Raw genomic sequence first — 18,549 nt, forward strand, 5'->3', positions numbered from 1 at the left:
TGAAATAATTTTTGTGCAGTCTCCCAGTATGCATCTAAATGAACTGCTAATTATCTACATATGATATGAATAATATTGAGTTATGTTCAGTTTTAAACGGGAGAAGTGGCAACTCTAAGCGCTTCTTAACTGAAAAGGCATGACTTATTGGGCTACTCTAAAATGGCATTTGCTATGACACAAATGCTAGTACTAAGGGACGCAAAAGCACTTTCTGTAGAGATCATTCAAAAAGCACTTGCATTCAGAGATTTGTTGTGCAGCGTATCTAATACTGGATTGGAAATCCTGTGCTAGACAGAGTGCTGGCAGGCACATGGTAGACCTGTACTTACCGCCATAGGGCAAGTGATAAATACAGGGCTCTGTTGTTGCCTGCACCTGCCAGCCCTCCATTACTTGCAAATCTTATTGGGGTGGTTCACCTTACGTTATCTTTTAGTATGTTATAGAATGTTCTATTCCTAGCAACTTTGCAATTGGTCATTTTTTAAAAATAGTTTTCAAATTATTTGCCTTCCAATTCTACATCTTTCCAGCTTTCAAATGGGGTCACTGACCCCGGCAGTCAAAAACGATTTCCTTGTGAACTTAAAATTGTATTATTATCTTTACTTTTTTATTACTTATCTATCTATTCAGCCCCCCTCCTCTTCATATTCCAGACTCTCATTTAAACATATGCCTGGTTGCTAAGGTAAACAAGAACCTAGCTAACAGATAGCTGCTAAAATACCAAACTAGAGCACTGCTGAATAAAAAGCAAAATAACTGAAAAAACACAAAATATAAAAAATGGAAACTAATTGCAAATTGAGTCACAATACTAAGCTCTTCATTATATTAAACTTTAACCAAAAGTGAACAACCCCTTAAACAATGCACAATTTAGTAGGCAGGAGGGAAGATGCCTCCATGCTTCCCTCCACCCGTGCCTTACTTCTCTTCACTTTTTAATATTGCTGCAGGTCTCTAAATTCTTAGTGAATACATCACTGTCTGCGGCTTTGAGCACATAGAGACCAATAGCGTGCAAAAACATGGCTGTTTGTAAATTTTAAACTTCTGCTTAAAGGGCATGTAAAGTCTAAAATAGAATAAAGCTAGAAATGCTGGATTTTGTATACTAAATATAAACATGAACTTACTGCACCACAAGCCTAATCAAACAAATGATTTATGCTTTCAAAGTTGGCTACAGGGGGTCACCAGCTTGTATCTTTGTTATACATCTTTGCAAGACTAAGACTGTGCACATGCTCAGTGTGGTCTGGGCTGCTTAGGGATCGTCATAAACAAAGCTGCTTGAGTTCTGCATGGCTGGGAAGTAAGGCGGGGGCTCCCCCTGCTGTTCATAAGTATGATTGTTTCCCTGCTCAGCAGTTAGGGACCATCTGACAATTCCTATCCACAGCAGTAAACAAGGGAGAATTTCACTGCATACACTCAGGTTTCTTTTAAAAACGGTACACATTTTTTGATTAAAGTATATTGGAGATAGGTTTCTTTTTTATTAAAGAAAATAAAATGGGATTTTATTTTTTTGCCTTTACATGCCCTTTAAAGGGGTGGCTTCAACTTTAACTTTTTGGGTGTTATAGAATTGCAAATTCTAAGCAACTTTCCATGTGGCTTTCATTTTTACTTTTTATTATAGTTTTTGAATTCTGCTTCAGACTCTACCCAGATTTCAAATGGGAGGCGGGGTCACTGGACACCATCTAAAAAACAAATGCTTTGTAATGCTACAAATGTATTCTTATTGTTACTTTTCGTTACTCATCTTTCTATTCAGGCCTCTCCTATTAAGCTTGCCACCTTTTCTCCCCGTGATCGGGCAGGGGCGGGACCGTGACATCGAGGGTCGATGCCATGATGTCAAGGGACCTATCGTCGGTTTTCCTTATTTAGAATACCAGGCAGGAAGTTTTGACCCGGGCAGCCCTTCAAAATACTGGGTGCCAATCCTATCTCCTATTCATATTCCAGTCCCTTATTTAAATCAGTGCATGGTTGCTAGACTAATTTGGACCCTAGAAACAAGATTGTTGACGATGCAAAATGGAGAGCTGCCAAGTAAAAAGCGCAAAAACCACAAATAAAAAAAAAAAAGTTGTAAATTGTCTCTGGATATTACTCTGTACTCCCTCTCTACATCAGTGATCAGTAAAAATGATGGTTCATTGTTAGAATACTCTGTTATGCTTCCGACTAATGCTATGATCGGATTACTGTTTTGTATGTTCTCTCTAGCAAGCTATTCCCTCGTTCCATATGTTGCTGTATTCTTTTTTTTTTTGGCAATTAAAACTTAATAAAAACTTTCAATAAAAAAAAAAAAAAAAAAAAAATGATGGTTCAATGTTATTAATAGGGAAAAAAGAAAAATATATAGGAAGGCCAGTATTATTTTCCAAAAAAGATGGCAACCCTATCCCCAACCAGTAGCTCGTGAGCAACATGTTGCTCTCCAACCTCTTGGATGTTCTTCCCAGTGGCCTCAAGGGGGGGTCTTTTTGAAGGGTACTACAAATTTACTGGCAGCTACATTGACGGTAAATTTGTAACACCGGCCCCAGCAGGTGTTTTACCGGCTAGGCCGGTAAAATACTGGCTGGGTGGCAACCCTACTTGGGAGCAAGTTTTGGTTGTATAAAAACCAGGTGTACTGCCAAACAGAGCCTCAATTTAGGTTGACAATCCACATAGGGGCTACTATATGGCCAATCACAGCACTTATTTGGCACCCCAAGAACATTTTTCCTGCTTGTGTTGCTCCCCAACTCCATGTACATCTGAATGTTGTTCACAGATTTTAAAGGTTAGGGATCCCTGCTCTACATCATACTAAAAAAGTTAACTCAAAGGTGAACAACCCCTTTTAATTCGCTTATATTCTTCTTATTTATACTACAAAGCTTTATCAATGTAGCGGCAACAAGATCAAACACGGTACCTGGCACATTATAAACAAATATAAACAAATATAAACATAATGTGTCCCATCTGTATTTAAATATTTTCTATTGTGTGGGGCACGAGCCCTCATCAATCATGGCTCCCACGGCGCCTCACGCATGCTACGGCTTTCCGTCACAGAGTCGGTCATTTCTTGCTTCGCTCTGTGTCCCGGCATGCAGTGTGTTGTCTATTGGCCTTATCCGACATGGCTACCCCCATGCACCGGCTGATCGCTCGTAGACAGGCGTAAGTAAAGCGGTGGGTCCCGACAGGCTCAGGGGTACATATAATATGACTACATCCAAACAAGCCTCTAATAGCGACGAGCATATTGGAAGTTTAAGACGCGCATAGAAGGGGGCGTGGTGATGGATATGCATAGACTGTGTTGGGATTTATTGGCTTGTGCTGTTGGAGATTGGAGGCTCAGTAGGTGGGAGGAGCTTATGTCATATCAGTGCAAAAGGTTTACCTAGCCCTATATGGTATAGTATAGAATAGTTGGGGGCTGTGAGATAGTGATACATTGGTCATTTGGGCCTTGTATAGAACGGCCTTGTCAATTAGGGGAAATAATAGACGAAATATAAATTCTACATGGCTTTTACAAATGGTAGTACTTCATGAGAAGACTATAATGGGAAGGTCTATCACTTATAATTGTGTATAGAAAGTATGCTTCTACTCTAGTGACACCAAGTTTGGCAGTTCATCTATTTAAGCACAAGTTATTTACTGGGGATTCCCATTTGTTAGGAGCCTCAGTGATTATAATTGTTAACCTCACACCCTGGACAGGGGGATCCTTTGAAGACTTTTGCTTATATTGTCTAAATTCTGGTTTTACTGTACTGTGGGCAGCCCAATGAAACTGCAAGATATCTCTTAACACAAGTTCATACAGGGACTGGGCCCCTGAGGCAAATGAGAGGCTTCATAGGATTTATTTTGCCTTCCTCTGGATCAACTATCAGTTGCAAAGACAGAAAAGCTTAAAGCGATACTGACACGTTCCTATCAAAATCATAAGAACGTGCCAATGGAGAGATCGGGCATGCCAAATACTTGCAGCCAAAAGCTGCCCCCAGCCTGGTGAACATTAAAGGGATACTGTCATGGGAAAACATGTTTTTTCCAAAATGAATCAGTTAATAGTGCTGCTCCAGCAGAATTCTGCACTGAAATCCAATTCTCAAAAGAGCAAACAAATTTTTTTATATTCAATTTTGAAATCTGACATGGGGCTAGACATATTGTCAGTTTCCCAGCTGCCCCAGTCATGTGACTTGTGCCTGCACTTTAGGATGGAACTACTAAAACTGTAACTGAATCAGTCTCAGTGGGTCTTGGCTTTTACTATTGAGTGTTGTTTTTAAACTGGCCACAGACGCAAAGATCCGATTGTACGAATCAATGTACGTTCGGACTTTCCCATCTCCCGACCTGCCACTAACCATTCAGATCAAAGTCTTACCATTCCGACCATATAAAGTAGTTAAAGAACAGATCAACCGATGTTCTGCCCTTGACAGCAATCATACCGGGCCCGGACTGGCAATCTGTGGGTTCTGGCAAATGCCAGAGGGGCTGCTATAAGGTGCCATAGAAAGTCAGGTTTTAGTGGGCTGGTGGTGGCTGTTTGGGCCTCTGTGTGGGCTGAGTGGGCCTCTGTGTATCTGAAATGCCAGCGCCTATTTTAATTCTCAGTCCAGGCCTGAATCGTACGATAGACAAAGCTAGTGATAGTATCCCACTGAAAATCATACGATCGGCAATACACGCAGAGATATTACCCGCAGCCGACAGAATTTTTCTAACCTGTCCGATCGACCAAACAACCGATCTCCACCCGGATGATCCACACACGTTCCGAAAATCGTACGAATCGAGGATTCGTACGATGAAATCTTTCCGTTTATGGCCAGCTTTAGATCTACCAGGGAGCTGCTATCTGGTTACCTTCCCATTGTTCTGTTGTTAGGCTGCTGGGATGGGGTGATATCACTCCAATTTGCAGTACAGCAGTAAAGGGTGACTGAAGTCACCCTTTACTGAAGCACAAGTCACATGACTGGGGGCAGCTGGGAAACTGACAATATGTCTAGCGGACTCTAGCCCCATGTCAGATTTCAAAACTGAATATGAAAAAAATCGGTTTGCTCTTTTGAAAAATGGATTTCAGTGCAGAATTCTGCTGGAGCAACACTATTTACTGATGTGTTTTGAAAAAAAATGTTTTCCCATGACAGTATCCCTTTAATGAAGCCAACCCTCCGACACAGCTAAGAGATCTTAACGTTGCTGTTTCAGTCACGCTGGGCTGGGGGAGGTGGGATCCTGCCATAGGCTAATTACAAATGAAAACAGGAATCCAGCCTATGGAAGGATCTTGCCACCCTCAGCCCAGCGTGACTGAAAAAGCTACGGAAGATCCCTTAGCTGTGCCAGAGGGTCGGCTTCATTAAAGTAATACTGACACGTTCCTATAAAAATAGGAATGTGTCGGTATCAGTAAATAGAAGCTGCACGTGAAATATAATCAGCTAAAAGCTCCCAAAAGTCGCCCCCAGCTAGGCGAACCTCAGTAACGGCAACCCTCCAACACCATTAAATCATCTTGCTGAGTTTTTTCAGTCACGCTTGCCTGGGGGCGGCGTATCACTTTGGTCTGCCAGGCTGGGGGTGGCTTTGGGGCTTTTGGCTGCAAATATTTGGCATTTAGTATCTCTTCACTGATACGGACACGTTCCTAGGAACATGTCCGTAACATGTCTGTATCGCTTTAAACTTGATGGACGTGTGTTTTTTTTCAACCTAATTTACTATGTAACAAGGTAATGCTGAGACAAGTTGGTGGTATGGCACTTGCTAGAAGAGCAAGTAATGGCTGCCTATAATATTGTTTATATAAGGCTAGGGCCAGATGAGGCCTGAAATCAGCCTGCTGAAATTCGCAGGCAGATTTCAGCCCCTCACCGATAGCATAATCCTATTCTCTGTCCGCGCCTGGAAGCCTTGTGTCGGCTCTGGCTTATTTCTAGAGCAGGGCTGTCCAACTGGAGGTCTGCTGATCAGATGTGGTCTTAAAAGGAAATTTTGTCGTGCTAAAGAGCGCTATTGAAATCTTTAATTGTTTAATAAAATCTGGCATCTGTAAATGTAATTTAGTCAGTGGCGTACACGCATCCAGTCACACACGCATGTGCCTTGCCTGCTTTTTTTCTCCAGGCAGGTGCACCCTACTGGACCCAGCAGTGCAAATAAAAATAAATATTAAATGAAAATAGAAATAATAATTGAAAAAAGCTAGATAGGCCCCTTATCACACTTAGGGTAGCCTGTACATGAATCCACCCCTAAGTACAGTGAATACATTTCCCATTATACAGAAATAATTGGACAGCAATATTGTGAAGACCTGTTATCCATAATAATCGGGACATAGGGTTTTAAGGATAATGGATCTTTCTGTAATTTGTATCTTCATACCTTAAGTCTACTCATAAAACATTAAATAAACCAAATAGGCTGGTTTTGCTTCCGATAAGAATTAATTATGTCTTAAGGCCTTCATGCACGAGCAGATATAAGATGCCGACAGATTAAACCATCTTATTTGGCAGTGTATGGGGCCCTCAGACGGCTTCCCGGATCGATATCTGCCTGAAAGTCTGCCAGATGTTGATCTGGCGTGTTTAAAAATCCCGTCGGACTGAGGACTGCATTGGTTCGTTGATGCGTTCCTCAATCCAACCGCCCATATTCTGCTCATGGCCCATGATCGGATCAGCCCAACATTGCCTCCCCCTCAAGGTGGTCATATTTGGGAGAGAGCCGTTTGTTTGGTGGATCTTAATATATATGGCCAGCTTCAATTGGGATTTGTTTTATTATTATGGAAAGGAAATAGGAAATAGTTTATAAAAATTTGGACAAAATGAAATCTATGGAATTTCTATAAACAAAAGTACTTTTTCTAAAGCAAACACAGCAGTTTTACCAGTGCAGGGTAACGCTGTATTATATTTTTATTACTTTAAAACACTTCCATTTTTTGGTGTTACTGTTCCTTTAACAAATCTTGCAAAATGACAGTAGTCAAGGTACACATTATACATATACAATATACCAGTATCAGGAAGTCTACATTCCTATGCAATATTCCTTAAGGGCGATAAGACACACCCTAGCACAGCATATTTGCAGTTTAAGTTAAAAAAAAAAAAAAGATCACCATAAGAGGGCTGGGATATTAAACACCTTGTGTGTACCACTGCTGTAAGGCTGTGGGTTTTGGCCTTATTAGTTTCAAGTTCTCTTTTGAGGCCCGACTTTTCTTTTACCTGAAAAAGCCAATAGCAAGGTTACAGTATCTAGCAGTGATATGTCTAAGGGTTAATCCACACATAGAGATTCGGGGAGATTTAGTCGCCTGGTGACTAATCGGCTCTTCTTCTGGGCGACAATCTCCCCGAACTGCCTTTGCATGTCTTACTATCCTCTATACGAAACGTCGCCTGCGCTGAAGCACACACGGTGCTTAGTTTTCCGAAGTCGCCCGAAGTTTCCTGGCATTTTAAACCTTAAAGGATAATGCAGTCAGCATAATCCAAAAACAATGGTTCTATTAAACTTCAGTGCAGGCCTATTCAGGCAGGCGTTAGCTGAAACTCATTCAGGTGTTAAAGGAGCAGTAACACTAAAAAGTGAAGTGTTTTACTTTTTGATGTTATAGTTCCTTTAAATTATGATCCAGTTACAATTCGCATAAAAGCAGGAGTTAATTTGTTAATGTTTCATGGTATAGACTGGAGGTGTAAATTGCTGTTTAACGGCCAAGGTAAGGTGTTAAATGGGTTGTTTACCCATAGAAAGAAAAAAAAATCATTGCATATGAAAATAAACACTTTCCTAAAGGTTTTGCTTTTTGTTAAGATGATTTTAAATACATTTAGAAAATTAAATCCGGTTACTCTAGCTCTCCGCCTCTGCACGCTATGTCAGTGACATTAGAATCTATTAAAAAGCGTTCCAATATGACGTGTCTGTACTGCACAAGTCATGGCACAGGAGTGGCATGGGAGTCAGATGTCAAAGCGTGTGCAAAGATGTCTAAGCAACTGCTGGCATTTTTGGGAGCATGTGCATTGTGATCCGAGGCATATAACAATGTTGCAGTGCCCTTGCCTTATTTTGGCATCAAACACGTGGAGTACTTTTTAATAGTTTGCAGGCTCACAGACCTAGCTTGTGAGAAAGGAGGGGCAATAATAACTTTACTGGATGCATTTTTCAAAGACATTAAAAAAAAAAAACCTGTTTCAAAAGTTTGTCCTCAAGGGAGCCCTGCTATATTGGGCCACTTAATTCCTGAATGGTATAAACCTTGAACAGAGAAGGATCGGCACACAGGCATTCAAATTGCAGTGTTACCTGCTTGTTTATTGTGCGGACTGCAACGTTTCGGGGTCACGCCCCTTTGTCAAGCATGACCCCGAAACGTTGCAGTCCGCACAATAAACGAGCAGGTAACACTGCAATTTGAATGCCTGTGTGCTGATCCTTCTCTGTTCTCTAACATAAGTGAGGCTGCCGGATCCTTTGGGATTGTGCACCGGGCTGATCTGGTGAAGGGTGTGCGTCGGTTCTTTCTACTCTGGTGAGATAAACCTTGTACACCCAAGGACCCAAAGCCATATATGCATTATAACTGGGGGTGGGGTAAGGATTTCCTTCTCCGGTTCCAGCGTAAGTGCAGGTGTGGAGCAGGGGGAGAGGGAAAATCTTTGAGCGACTAGTAAACCCACCCCATTTTCCACCACTGAAAATCATCTTCCGCAGCACCTGCCCAAAACAATGTGCTATATGCTGCTCAGTGTATTTAAAGTGGACCTGTCACCCAGACACAAAAATCTGTTTAATAAAAGTCCTTTTCAAATTAAACATGAAATCCAATTTCTATTTTTTATTAAAGCATTCATAGCTGTTGTAAACTCATTTAAAAATCTCAGCTGTCAATCAAATATTGTCTGCCCCTCCTCTATGCCTTAGGCATAGAGGCAGGGCAGACAATTACATTCACTTTCCATTCAGCACTTCCTAGATGTCACTGCTCTCCCCACATTCCCCAGTTCTCTTCACCATTTAATTGTGTAGCCAGGACATGGGGATGGACATCAGGTCCCCCATTCTGGTGCACAAACAAGATTCTGAGATGATGCAAGGCTTGTCTTAATAACAGTGTCCACAAAATGGCTCCTGCCTGCTTTCTGTAATTATGAATTCCCAGACTGAAGGAAACAAGATTCAAATAATTTATATAGTGTAATTAAAGTTCATTTTGTTTGACTGATGTGATAAAATCGGATTTTGAATAATCTTTTGGGTGACGGGTCCCCTTTAAGTTTGCACAGATTCATACATTGGGAAGATTAAACAACCACTCCATAAGCGAATGGCCCAATGCTGGGGGGCTAACTTTACAAACCATGACTCGGCAGTCTATACATCTAATTAAAAAACAGACACTTCTTGGAGGAAACCAAAGTGTATTTTTGTGGACTGAGAAGGCAAATAATTTGAAAGAGGCATGAAGGAGGCCATTTTTCTTGGCAGAATCCCTACCACTCAGTTGAACTGAAGAAGGTGCTCTGATGAGTTGCTTTAGACTCAACACTACTAGATTCTGTATACAGGTATAGGATCCATTATGTGGAAACCTGTTATCTAGAAAGCTCTGAATTACGAAAAGGCCATCTCCCATAGACTCCATTTTATCCAAATAATCCAGTTTTTTTTAAAATGATTGTCTTTTTCTCTGTAATAATAAAACAGTACCTTAAACTTGATCCTAACTAAGATATAATTAAACCTTATTGGAAGCAAAACCAACCTATTGGGTTTATTTAATGTTTACATAATTTTCTAGTAGACTTAAGGTATAAAGATCCAAATTACGGAAAGATCCGTTATCCAGAAAACCCCAGGCCCTGAGCATTCTGGATAACAGGTCTTATACCTGTATAATGGTCTAGAATAAATGAAAACCAACCTAGTAGATACAAGGTTACAGGCATATGACAACATTGCTATATCATCTGTTCAGTCATTGCAACAATATTTTGCAATCAGTGTCCACCTCTATTTATTTATTCAGTTTGGTCCTAGAGATAAGCTTCCAGAGAAATCTTGGAGAGCAAAAGGAGGTTCTCCCCAACAGGCTTTCAGGCTGTCCCTTACTAGGGTGAATAGAATTTGAGCACTGTTCTCATCGTGGCAGGTCATTTATACTGCTTGTTGACCACATATTCACAGAAGAATTAAGTAGCAGGTTTTGATAACAATGGTAAATAGAAATGTCTAAAAAATTGAAAAATAAAACAGCAGGAAATATACTTAAAGCATGCTATTTAAGTGTAATTAAATATTTTTTTGTATTTAATTTATTTATTCAAATTTTTTGTTAAAACAAAGAATAAAATACATAGCAAAACAGTACAGCAATAAAAGTTTTCTCGTTACATAGTCATCTTCGACTCATTAGATACATTTAACTGTATTCATAGACACATAAAGAAAAAAGGAGAAAAGAAAAAAAAAATATCTTAAGTTGTTGATACTATATTTAGTTATTTGTTTGATGGTGGCATTCACTCTTTTTTTTTTTTTCCCTTTTCTTTTTGCGACAGTGAAGCAAATAAGCAAAATGTTCGTTGTCAGAAGTGCCTGGTGATAGGTCACTGGAGCTATGAATGTACAGGAAAGAGAAAATATTTATATAGACCTTCCAGAACCACTGAATTAAAAAGGACATTAAAAGAAAAAGAAGCCCGTTTGTTGCTGGGACAATCGTAAGTTTATCAAGTGTGGAAGACTGCATGTGGTTATTACTGGCGTCTGTATTGTTGTTAAATGAATGCCTTTAAATCCTTTGCTTGGCTGGTCTGGATGTTTTCCCTGATTGCTGAGCAACTATATGTTTAGGTCATACAAGAGGTTGTAAAATTAAATCACCAATTATTATTTATTTTCTGCAAAGCACCATTACATTTATGTGAAACTGATATAACAGCATTCTGTTAACTACTTGATGAGTGCTGTCAGTTGTATTTCAGGTGTGAATCATGCAGTTTTAAGAGCGGAACTTCCATTTCTCTTTCAACTGGATATTTGACTCTTTTCCCACAGAGAGGGAGCAACTATCCTCTCTAATCAGTATTCACCCAGACATAAAAAGCTGCATAATAAAAGTAATTTGCATGAAACCCAAATTCTTTTTTTTTTTTTTTAAACATCCATACCTGAGGTATAGAGGTGGGGCAGTCCATTAATTTCACTTTCCATTCAGCACTTCCTAGATGTCACTGCCTATCTCACATTCCCCCTCCCTCTTTATGATCTATAATTGTGTAGCATGGGCATGGGTTTCTCATTCTGCTGCATACACAAGATTTTGGGGTGATACAAAGCTTTCCTTTATAACAGTTTCCACAAAATGGCATCTGCCTGCCAGTTGTAACTGGGAGAAGGAAACAAAATCTAAATAACATATATAGTGTAAGTAAAGTTTATTTGCTCAACGTCAGGTCCCCTTTAAGCAGAATCGTGGGACTGAGATTTGCATATTTTGCATATTTTTTTTTTTTGTCTACTAGAAACCGTTTATGGAACATGATATCAGCAAATGATGTGAGGTGCATGTTATTATGATGCCTGATTCCTGGCAAAGCTATTGCACAATTTCATTGTATTGACAATTATGTCTGCTTGGAAATAGGCCGACAGTGGCAGTAAATATATTGTTGAACTGCAGTTAAGATTCCCAGCATATTTGCTAGCTAAGGCAGTTGTGTGCTGCCAAGTGCCTAACTGTGATCTATGGTTTTCCATTCAACTGCATTTTAATGCTTTTTCAGCATTAGATGAAGCTCTATATTTAGCAAGAAAATGTCAGGATACCAGTGTCTATTTTCACCCTTCCCTACTTGAAATACACCAGAGCTCAAATGTGAATGCAGTGAATGTTTAGATAGTCTGCAGAGAGAGTAGGCAGATATAAAGATTACAAATCTTTATAATAATATAAATATCAGCCTTTTTGTTTTTTCTTGGATGACTTAAAGGAGAAGTAAACCCTTGCTACTAAAAGCCCCACCCTACATAGACCCCCCTCCTTTGCTAAATGCCCCAAACTCTTTACTTACCGCATTAGAGTTCACAGCAGCCATCTTCTTCTCTTCAGTTATCTTCGGGAATAGAGCAGCATATTGGCACATGCGCAGTTGGAGCAATTTTCTGTTTTGCGACAACTGCGCGTGCACTGAAAGTCATGGAAAGGGTAAGTAAAGAGTTAGGGGCATTTGGCAAAGGTACCAGCTAGGCTGTGGGGAGCAGGGAGGGGGTTCTATGTAGGGTAGGGGATTTTAGTAGCAATGGTTTGGTTCTCCTTTAATAGTGATGTTCGGCTAATATAAAAATGTGATTTCTTTTTGTAGCAGTGCCAACAATGTTGCTGAAACAAAGATGAAGAAGAAAAGGTACGTTTTAAATCTCTCTTTAAATCTGGTGTTCTTAGAAATACCAGGGCTGTAAAGTGATGCCATTGTTATCTGTGGTATTAAACTGTATACCATGCGCAGCAGCCCTATACACAAAGAGATGTTCATACCCAGGGATCTGCATATCTTTCATTTTTTTAGAAGGAGAAACACTTTCTGGTAAAATCCCTAGAAATTCCATTGCTGCAGTCTCAATCAAACGAAAACAACTCCTCTTGGGCATGCTATCATTTCCCTCTAGATCACTGGATTTCTTACTTTTTCGGTTCAGGCCTGCCTTTGGAGACCAACATTTTGTCAGGGCCCCTTTATTGTATATCAAAGTTAAAGACACCTGAAAACACTACAGCATGAACCATTCATCCATAGTTATTAAATATTTCACACAACTAGGCAATTATCCTAAATGCTATTTACGCTGGCTTTAAAAAAAACTGATGAGAGCCAATAGGCTGCGCCCCTCGCCCCCCCCCCCCATCTTCCTATTCATTGCAATCAAATGAGAATGCAGATATATAGTAGCTTTTCTTGTTGGAAAAATATGGAATCCATTCCGTGCATATTTGCTAATGTTACGTCATTTTACTGAGTACTGATTTTAAGTGGTGTTGCCCTATAACTAACTATAAATGCTCAGCATAAAAAGAGCTACTTAATACTACGTAATGCTATTAATAACATAATTGTAAAGTTATCACTGTGTAAAGTATGTTTTTGCCTTCTGTTGTGCCAACATGCAGTTTTTTTTCTTTCCAGGTCTAGAAGTGTCACAAGCTCCAGTAGTGGGAGCAGCAGCAGCAGCTCTGATACAGACTCTTCTTCAGACAGCGAAGACACATCCAGCTCCTCATCATCTTCAGAGGACAGTGACAAGAGCACCTCCAGCTCTTCAACTTCCTTGTCCTCGCAAAGTTCATCCTCTTCATCTGAGTGTGACTCTGATACAAGTGCCAGCAGGACCAGCACAAGCAGCAGTACCAGCAGTGAAGACGACAGTAGCTCAGAGGATGAGCCTTTAAGAAAGAAAAGAAAGAAATAGAATTCAGGAAAATACCTAATTGATAGCTTTCTCATGACATCATGAAAAAGCTATCATGAAGATTCTTCTGTATTTGATTATAGAAAACCTTACATTAGAAACAATTTGCTAGCATATATGTAATACAATTATACTTGACAAATTCCCAGCTCTCAGTGGCGGAACTATAGAGAAAGCAGACCCTGTGGGGGTCACAGGGGGGCCTAGGGGACAGGGGGCCCAGACTGTGGGGTCTGCCTTTGCTATAGCCACTGAAAATGTGTGTTGCCACGTACATAAGTGGGTGTGTGTGTGGGAGGGCTGGGTTGATTGCTGTGCATGCTGGGCCCCTCCGACGAATTTGTTCGCGGGTGGTCCAACACTGCCAGCTCTCTCTTATTGACTGTTTTAAAGTGGCAGATCCCAGTTACTTCCTTTTTTGAAAGACCAAAAATGCCATGATAACTCCAGGGTACTCAAACAGCACAGGAGAATTGTAAATCGTTGTAGCTATGGAGGCTGATTTAATATGTAAATAAGCTATATGTACAAACTGTGAAGCAATCAATCCATTTCTGTCATTTTAAATATAAACAGGGTGCAAACTAGGAACAAATGTTTAATATTTTTCCTTCACTGGGAAGTACTGACTTTACTCATGAAGACAGGTGTGAGAATATATTTTTAGAGGGCTAAACTAGAGTGAGAGAGAGAAATATTTCTAACAATAATAGGGTGAGCGTTGGACTGTTTTGTTGTCCAGCTTGTTATATTTTGTGGAGAGGAAGAAGCCACAGACTTGAACTGTTGAAGTTAACTTGTTCTTTTCGTTGTGCTGCGATATTGTAAATAGCATTTCAGTGTTCTGCCAAGTGCCATGACTTTAAACACAGTCATTTGACCACACCCTGGGTGGCAGACTCTTCGTTTGAAATTTGATACAGTCACCTTGTGTTATGTTTTGGGTTACTAACAATGTGTGCCTTTTTTTATTTTTTTAAGTAAAAAAAAATGCAGTCTGAAATTCTGAGCTTTGTGACAGTATGAGTGGATTCAAAAGTTATAACAGCAAGAAGCTGCATTTTTAAAACATATTTCTAGCACTGTACTAATGTATGTTACCGAGAAGGAAATATTTTTTTTCCTCTAACTGCTATAGAACTGCAGATACCAGCTGATAATGCTAGAAATTACTTTCATAACTGTAATGCCAGAGGTTGTATGCTTTGGGTTTGTTATGGATTTTCAAATGTTGCCCAAAGCCACCTACAATATTAATTTCACCTTACAAAACATTTTCAAATTACCGTATATACTCGAGTATAAGCCGTCCCGAGTATAAGCCGAGGTACCTAATTTTACCTCCAAAAACCGGGAAAGCTTATTGACTCGAGTATAAGCCTAGGGTGAGAAATGCAGCAGCTTCTGGTAAGTTTCAATCAAAAAATTGAGGGTTTCTGCTCCCATTGGAGGTGCCGGTGTCTCGTTTTTGGATGCCGGCGACCATTCTTGGACGCCGGCGAATATTCTTGGAGACTATTCTTGGACGCCGGCAACTATTATTAGGCGCCGGCGACTATTCTTAGACGCCAGCGACCGTTTTTGCACTTAACCCGAGTATAAGCCGAGGTAGAGTTTTTCAGCATATTTTTGGGGCTGAAAAACTCGGCTTATACTCGAGTATATACGGTAATTATGACTTGTAAATTATACCACAAATAATGCCCTATCTCCATTGTTTACCCTCTGTACCAGTTAAAAAAGAAACTTGTTAAAAAATACATAGAAGCATGACAAAAGCCTCTTTCAATACCTGTATAAAAGAAAATGCATACAAGTTATATAATGACTGGTATTACACACCCAAAAAAACTACACAAATGGTTCCAAACACCCAATACATGCCCACGAGGATGCAGGGAAATAGCAGATGAAATGCATATGTGGTGGACATGTCCTATGATAAACCAACTATGGAAAGATATCTATAAATGAAACTCTAGCATTGGACTTATCATCTGACCCATGGTTGGCTCTTCTATTACGCAAACCAAACCAGATTACAATAAATGAACACAAATTTTACATACAATTATGCAATTATTATTATGAAAAGATGCCTAATAGCCAAATAATGGAAAGGACCCCCACCAACGATGCAAGAGATTCGGAATAAAGTTTGGTGGACGACTGAGATGGAGAAACTCATTAATAAATGGTAAAATTAGTCAATTTGAAGTAGTATGGAATATATGGTTGTTCAGGGAAGGGATGTTACATACATTGTAAGATTATGGGGCACATTTACTATTGGACGAATATCGAGGGTTAACTAACCCTCAATATTCGACTATCGAAGTTAAATCCTTCGACTTCGAATATCGAAGTCAAAGGATTTACCGCAATTCGTTAGATCGGATTTTAATCCATCGATCGAACGATTTTTCTTCGATCAGAAAAAGCTAGGAAAGCCTATGGGGACCTTCCCCATAGGCTAACATTAGTGCTCGGTAGGTTTTAGGTGGCAAAGTAGGTGGTCAAGGTTTTTTTTTAAAGAGACAGTACTTCGACTATCGAATAGTCGAACGATTTTTAATTCGAATCGTTCGATTCGAAGTAGCCAATTCGATGGTCGAAGTAGCATAAAAAATACTTTGAAATTCGAAGTATTTTTTATTCTAATCCTTCACTCGAGCTTGATAAATGTGCCCCCAAGTATAGAAAAACCTCAACCACCGAAACCCCCCCTCTTCTTTTTCCCCCCTACTCATAAGTTCGGTCCACTGGCCAAGTTGGAGTAAAATTAAAAATATACAACGCACAAAAACAAAGAATGTATAACAAATATGATTTATTCATTGAAATGCTATATAAATGGAAAAAACATAACTGTTAAATAATATGTAAAAACTCTAATAAACATAAAGTTAAAAAACAAAAATAGAAACTTGTTAATTTCCCTCCCTCTTATCAATTCTAAAAGCAAGGTTGCCAACCTTCTAAACTATTAAATTTGATATATTACTTGGTACATCTTTTGTCAGCGTCTGAATAATGCCAGTGACAAATGTAACCATTGCTGTGTAATAGACTTTAAGAAAAGAGCTCAAGGAATGTGCTCTCTATGAGCCACTCCTGAGGAGTGTATCAACTAAACAGACTTACTCAGCTGCAAAACTAAATAGAATAATAAAACAATTATTTGTGGTATACTGTTTTGAACATGCTACATTTTGTAAAGGTGAACTGCCTCTAAGACACGGGCAACCCCTATGAATAAATATGTCTTTTCTTTTTCATTTCGCAAACCTCTGTAATCTTGGGAAATAAGCATGTATTTCCTGTTGTCAAAGTGTCAGTTGTTTATAATTATTAGCTAGAGTTCTTTTTTATTGACTTGTATTGTCATATAAACCATCTTTTATGCACGGGCAGGGCAAAGTATTGGTTGCACACAAGCTTAATACTGTTACAAGCTTTTTAATTCTCTATGTACATTTCAGATGGCTTATTCATACATATATTTGTATACAAATCCTATTTTTTTTTTTAAAGCGGCTACAGCAATGTGAATAAAGTATGGAACCATTAAATAATGAATCACAATGGACACTTTAACCAGAAAACCACACTTACCTCTGCATTAAGCCAACTTTGGTCAATTGTACAAAAAAATGCGCATGACTATCATAGGAGATATTTGCGTAGTGTGGGCTCAGAGTGGATCTAGATAATTAATGGAGAGGCATACTGAAATGGTGGTTGGACAGCAGGGTGCAATTCTTCAGCTCTACATGTATGTGCTATTTTAGATGGAAAGGATAACTAATGTACTTACTATAGTGAGCTGTATCAAGTTATCCCTAGGGGTGCGTTTAAACATTTTATCTGGTGTGTCAAATTTGTCTTGCAAGACAATAAAAAGTAAAGACCATTGTTTAATACATTTGTATATGAATGCATGCCTAATTATTTTGTGTTGTGTTCTTTCAAAACACATTTTTCAGAATTTGTGTAAACAAAGGGTCGAGGTTCAGCTCAAAAATAACAGCGGAAAATGTCATCTTCCCACTCTTTACTTTAAACTGCGCAAAGAGAGACTCCTCAAAGGCATGGAAGTGCCTGGAAACATTCAAGATATATGTCTAGACAAGCTAACCTTGGGTAATATGTATTATCTGATTGCTTCAGGTTAGGAATTTGGATGTTAGTTTCCAGTATCCAAGTTATTATTCACACTATACATTGGACTGGAGTTTGTTTGAATTGTTTTTTTAATTTTTATTTATTAATTATGTGTAGGGCAATATAATCAATATGGTCACACCATACGTCCATATATACTATAACTATATATATCTATATATCTATATCTATATATCTATATATATATATATATATATATATATATATATATAATTTTTTTTTTTTTTTTTTTTTGCTGGTACCTTGCCTTTTATATTGACTTTGATATCCTTCATGCTTTCAATAACACTGCATTTTCAAAAAAAAAAGTTAATAACTAGCAGCATTTCTTCCCTCTTCTAGTGATCAAACTGAGTTTGAAATGTTTATTTTATGTTTGAGTATATTTTTTTGATCACATTTACATGGCACAAGCCCCCAGACTTATAAATGTAGGCCTATGTGTTTTATAACATCACAGAGGAGACATTGATTGGCTAGGAAGGCATCAGCATTTGCTTGGGACCTTAAATTTTCCAGACAATGAGTCTTTCCAAAATGTGGGTCTCTGTGCTAAAAAAACTATTTTAACATTAAATAATCCCAATGGGATTGTCTCCAATGAGGATACATTTTATCTTTGATTTTATCTATAATCAAATACAAGGGTAAAGTTTTATTATTAGAGAAAAAGAAAATAATTTTTAGAAATGTGAATTATATGCTTAAAATGGAGTCTATGGGAGATGGTCTTCCTATGATTCAGAACTTTTTGGATAATGGGTTTCTAGATAACAGATCCTATACCTGTATCTAATACAGTGCAGT

The 18,549-nt window shown here is 38.9% G+C and overlaps 1 protein-coding gene across 1 annotated transcript; it reads left to right on the forward strand.

The window, feature by feature from the left end:
- Window positions 1-3,153: 3,153 nt before the first annotated feature.
- zcchc10.L (zinc finger CCHC-type containing 10 L homeolog) lies at window positions 3,154-17,470 on the forward strand. Its single transcript, NM_001093648.1, is given in 4 exon segments — window positions 3,154-3,207; window positions 10,650-10,811; window positions 12,456-12,497; window positions 13,275-17,470. Coding segments are annotated over 4 exon segments (528 nt in total). The 5' UTR covers window positions 3,154-3,166; the 3' UTR covers window positions 13,558-17,470.
- Window positions 17,471-18,549: the final 1,079 nt, after the last annotated feature.

This window comes from Xenopus laevis, chromosome 3L (genome assembly GCF_017654675.1).
Source record: "Xenopus laevis strain J_2021 chromosome 3L, Xenopus_laevis_v10.1, whole genome shotgun sequence".
NCBI lineage: Eukaryota > Metazoa > Chordata > Amphibia > Anura > Pipidae > Xenopus > Xenopus laevis.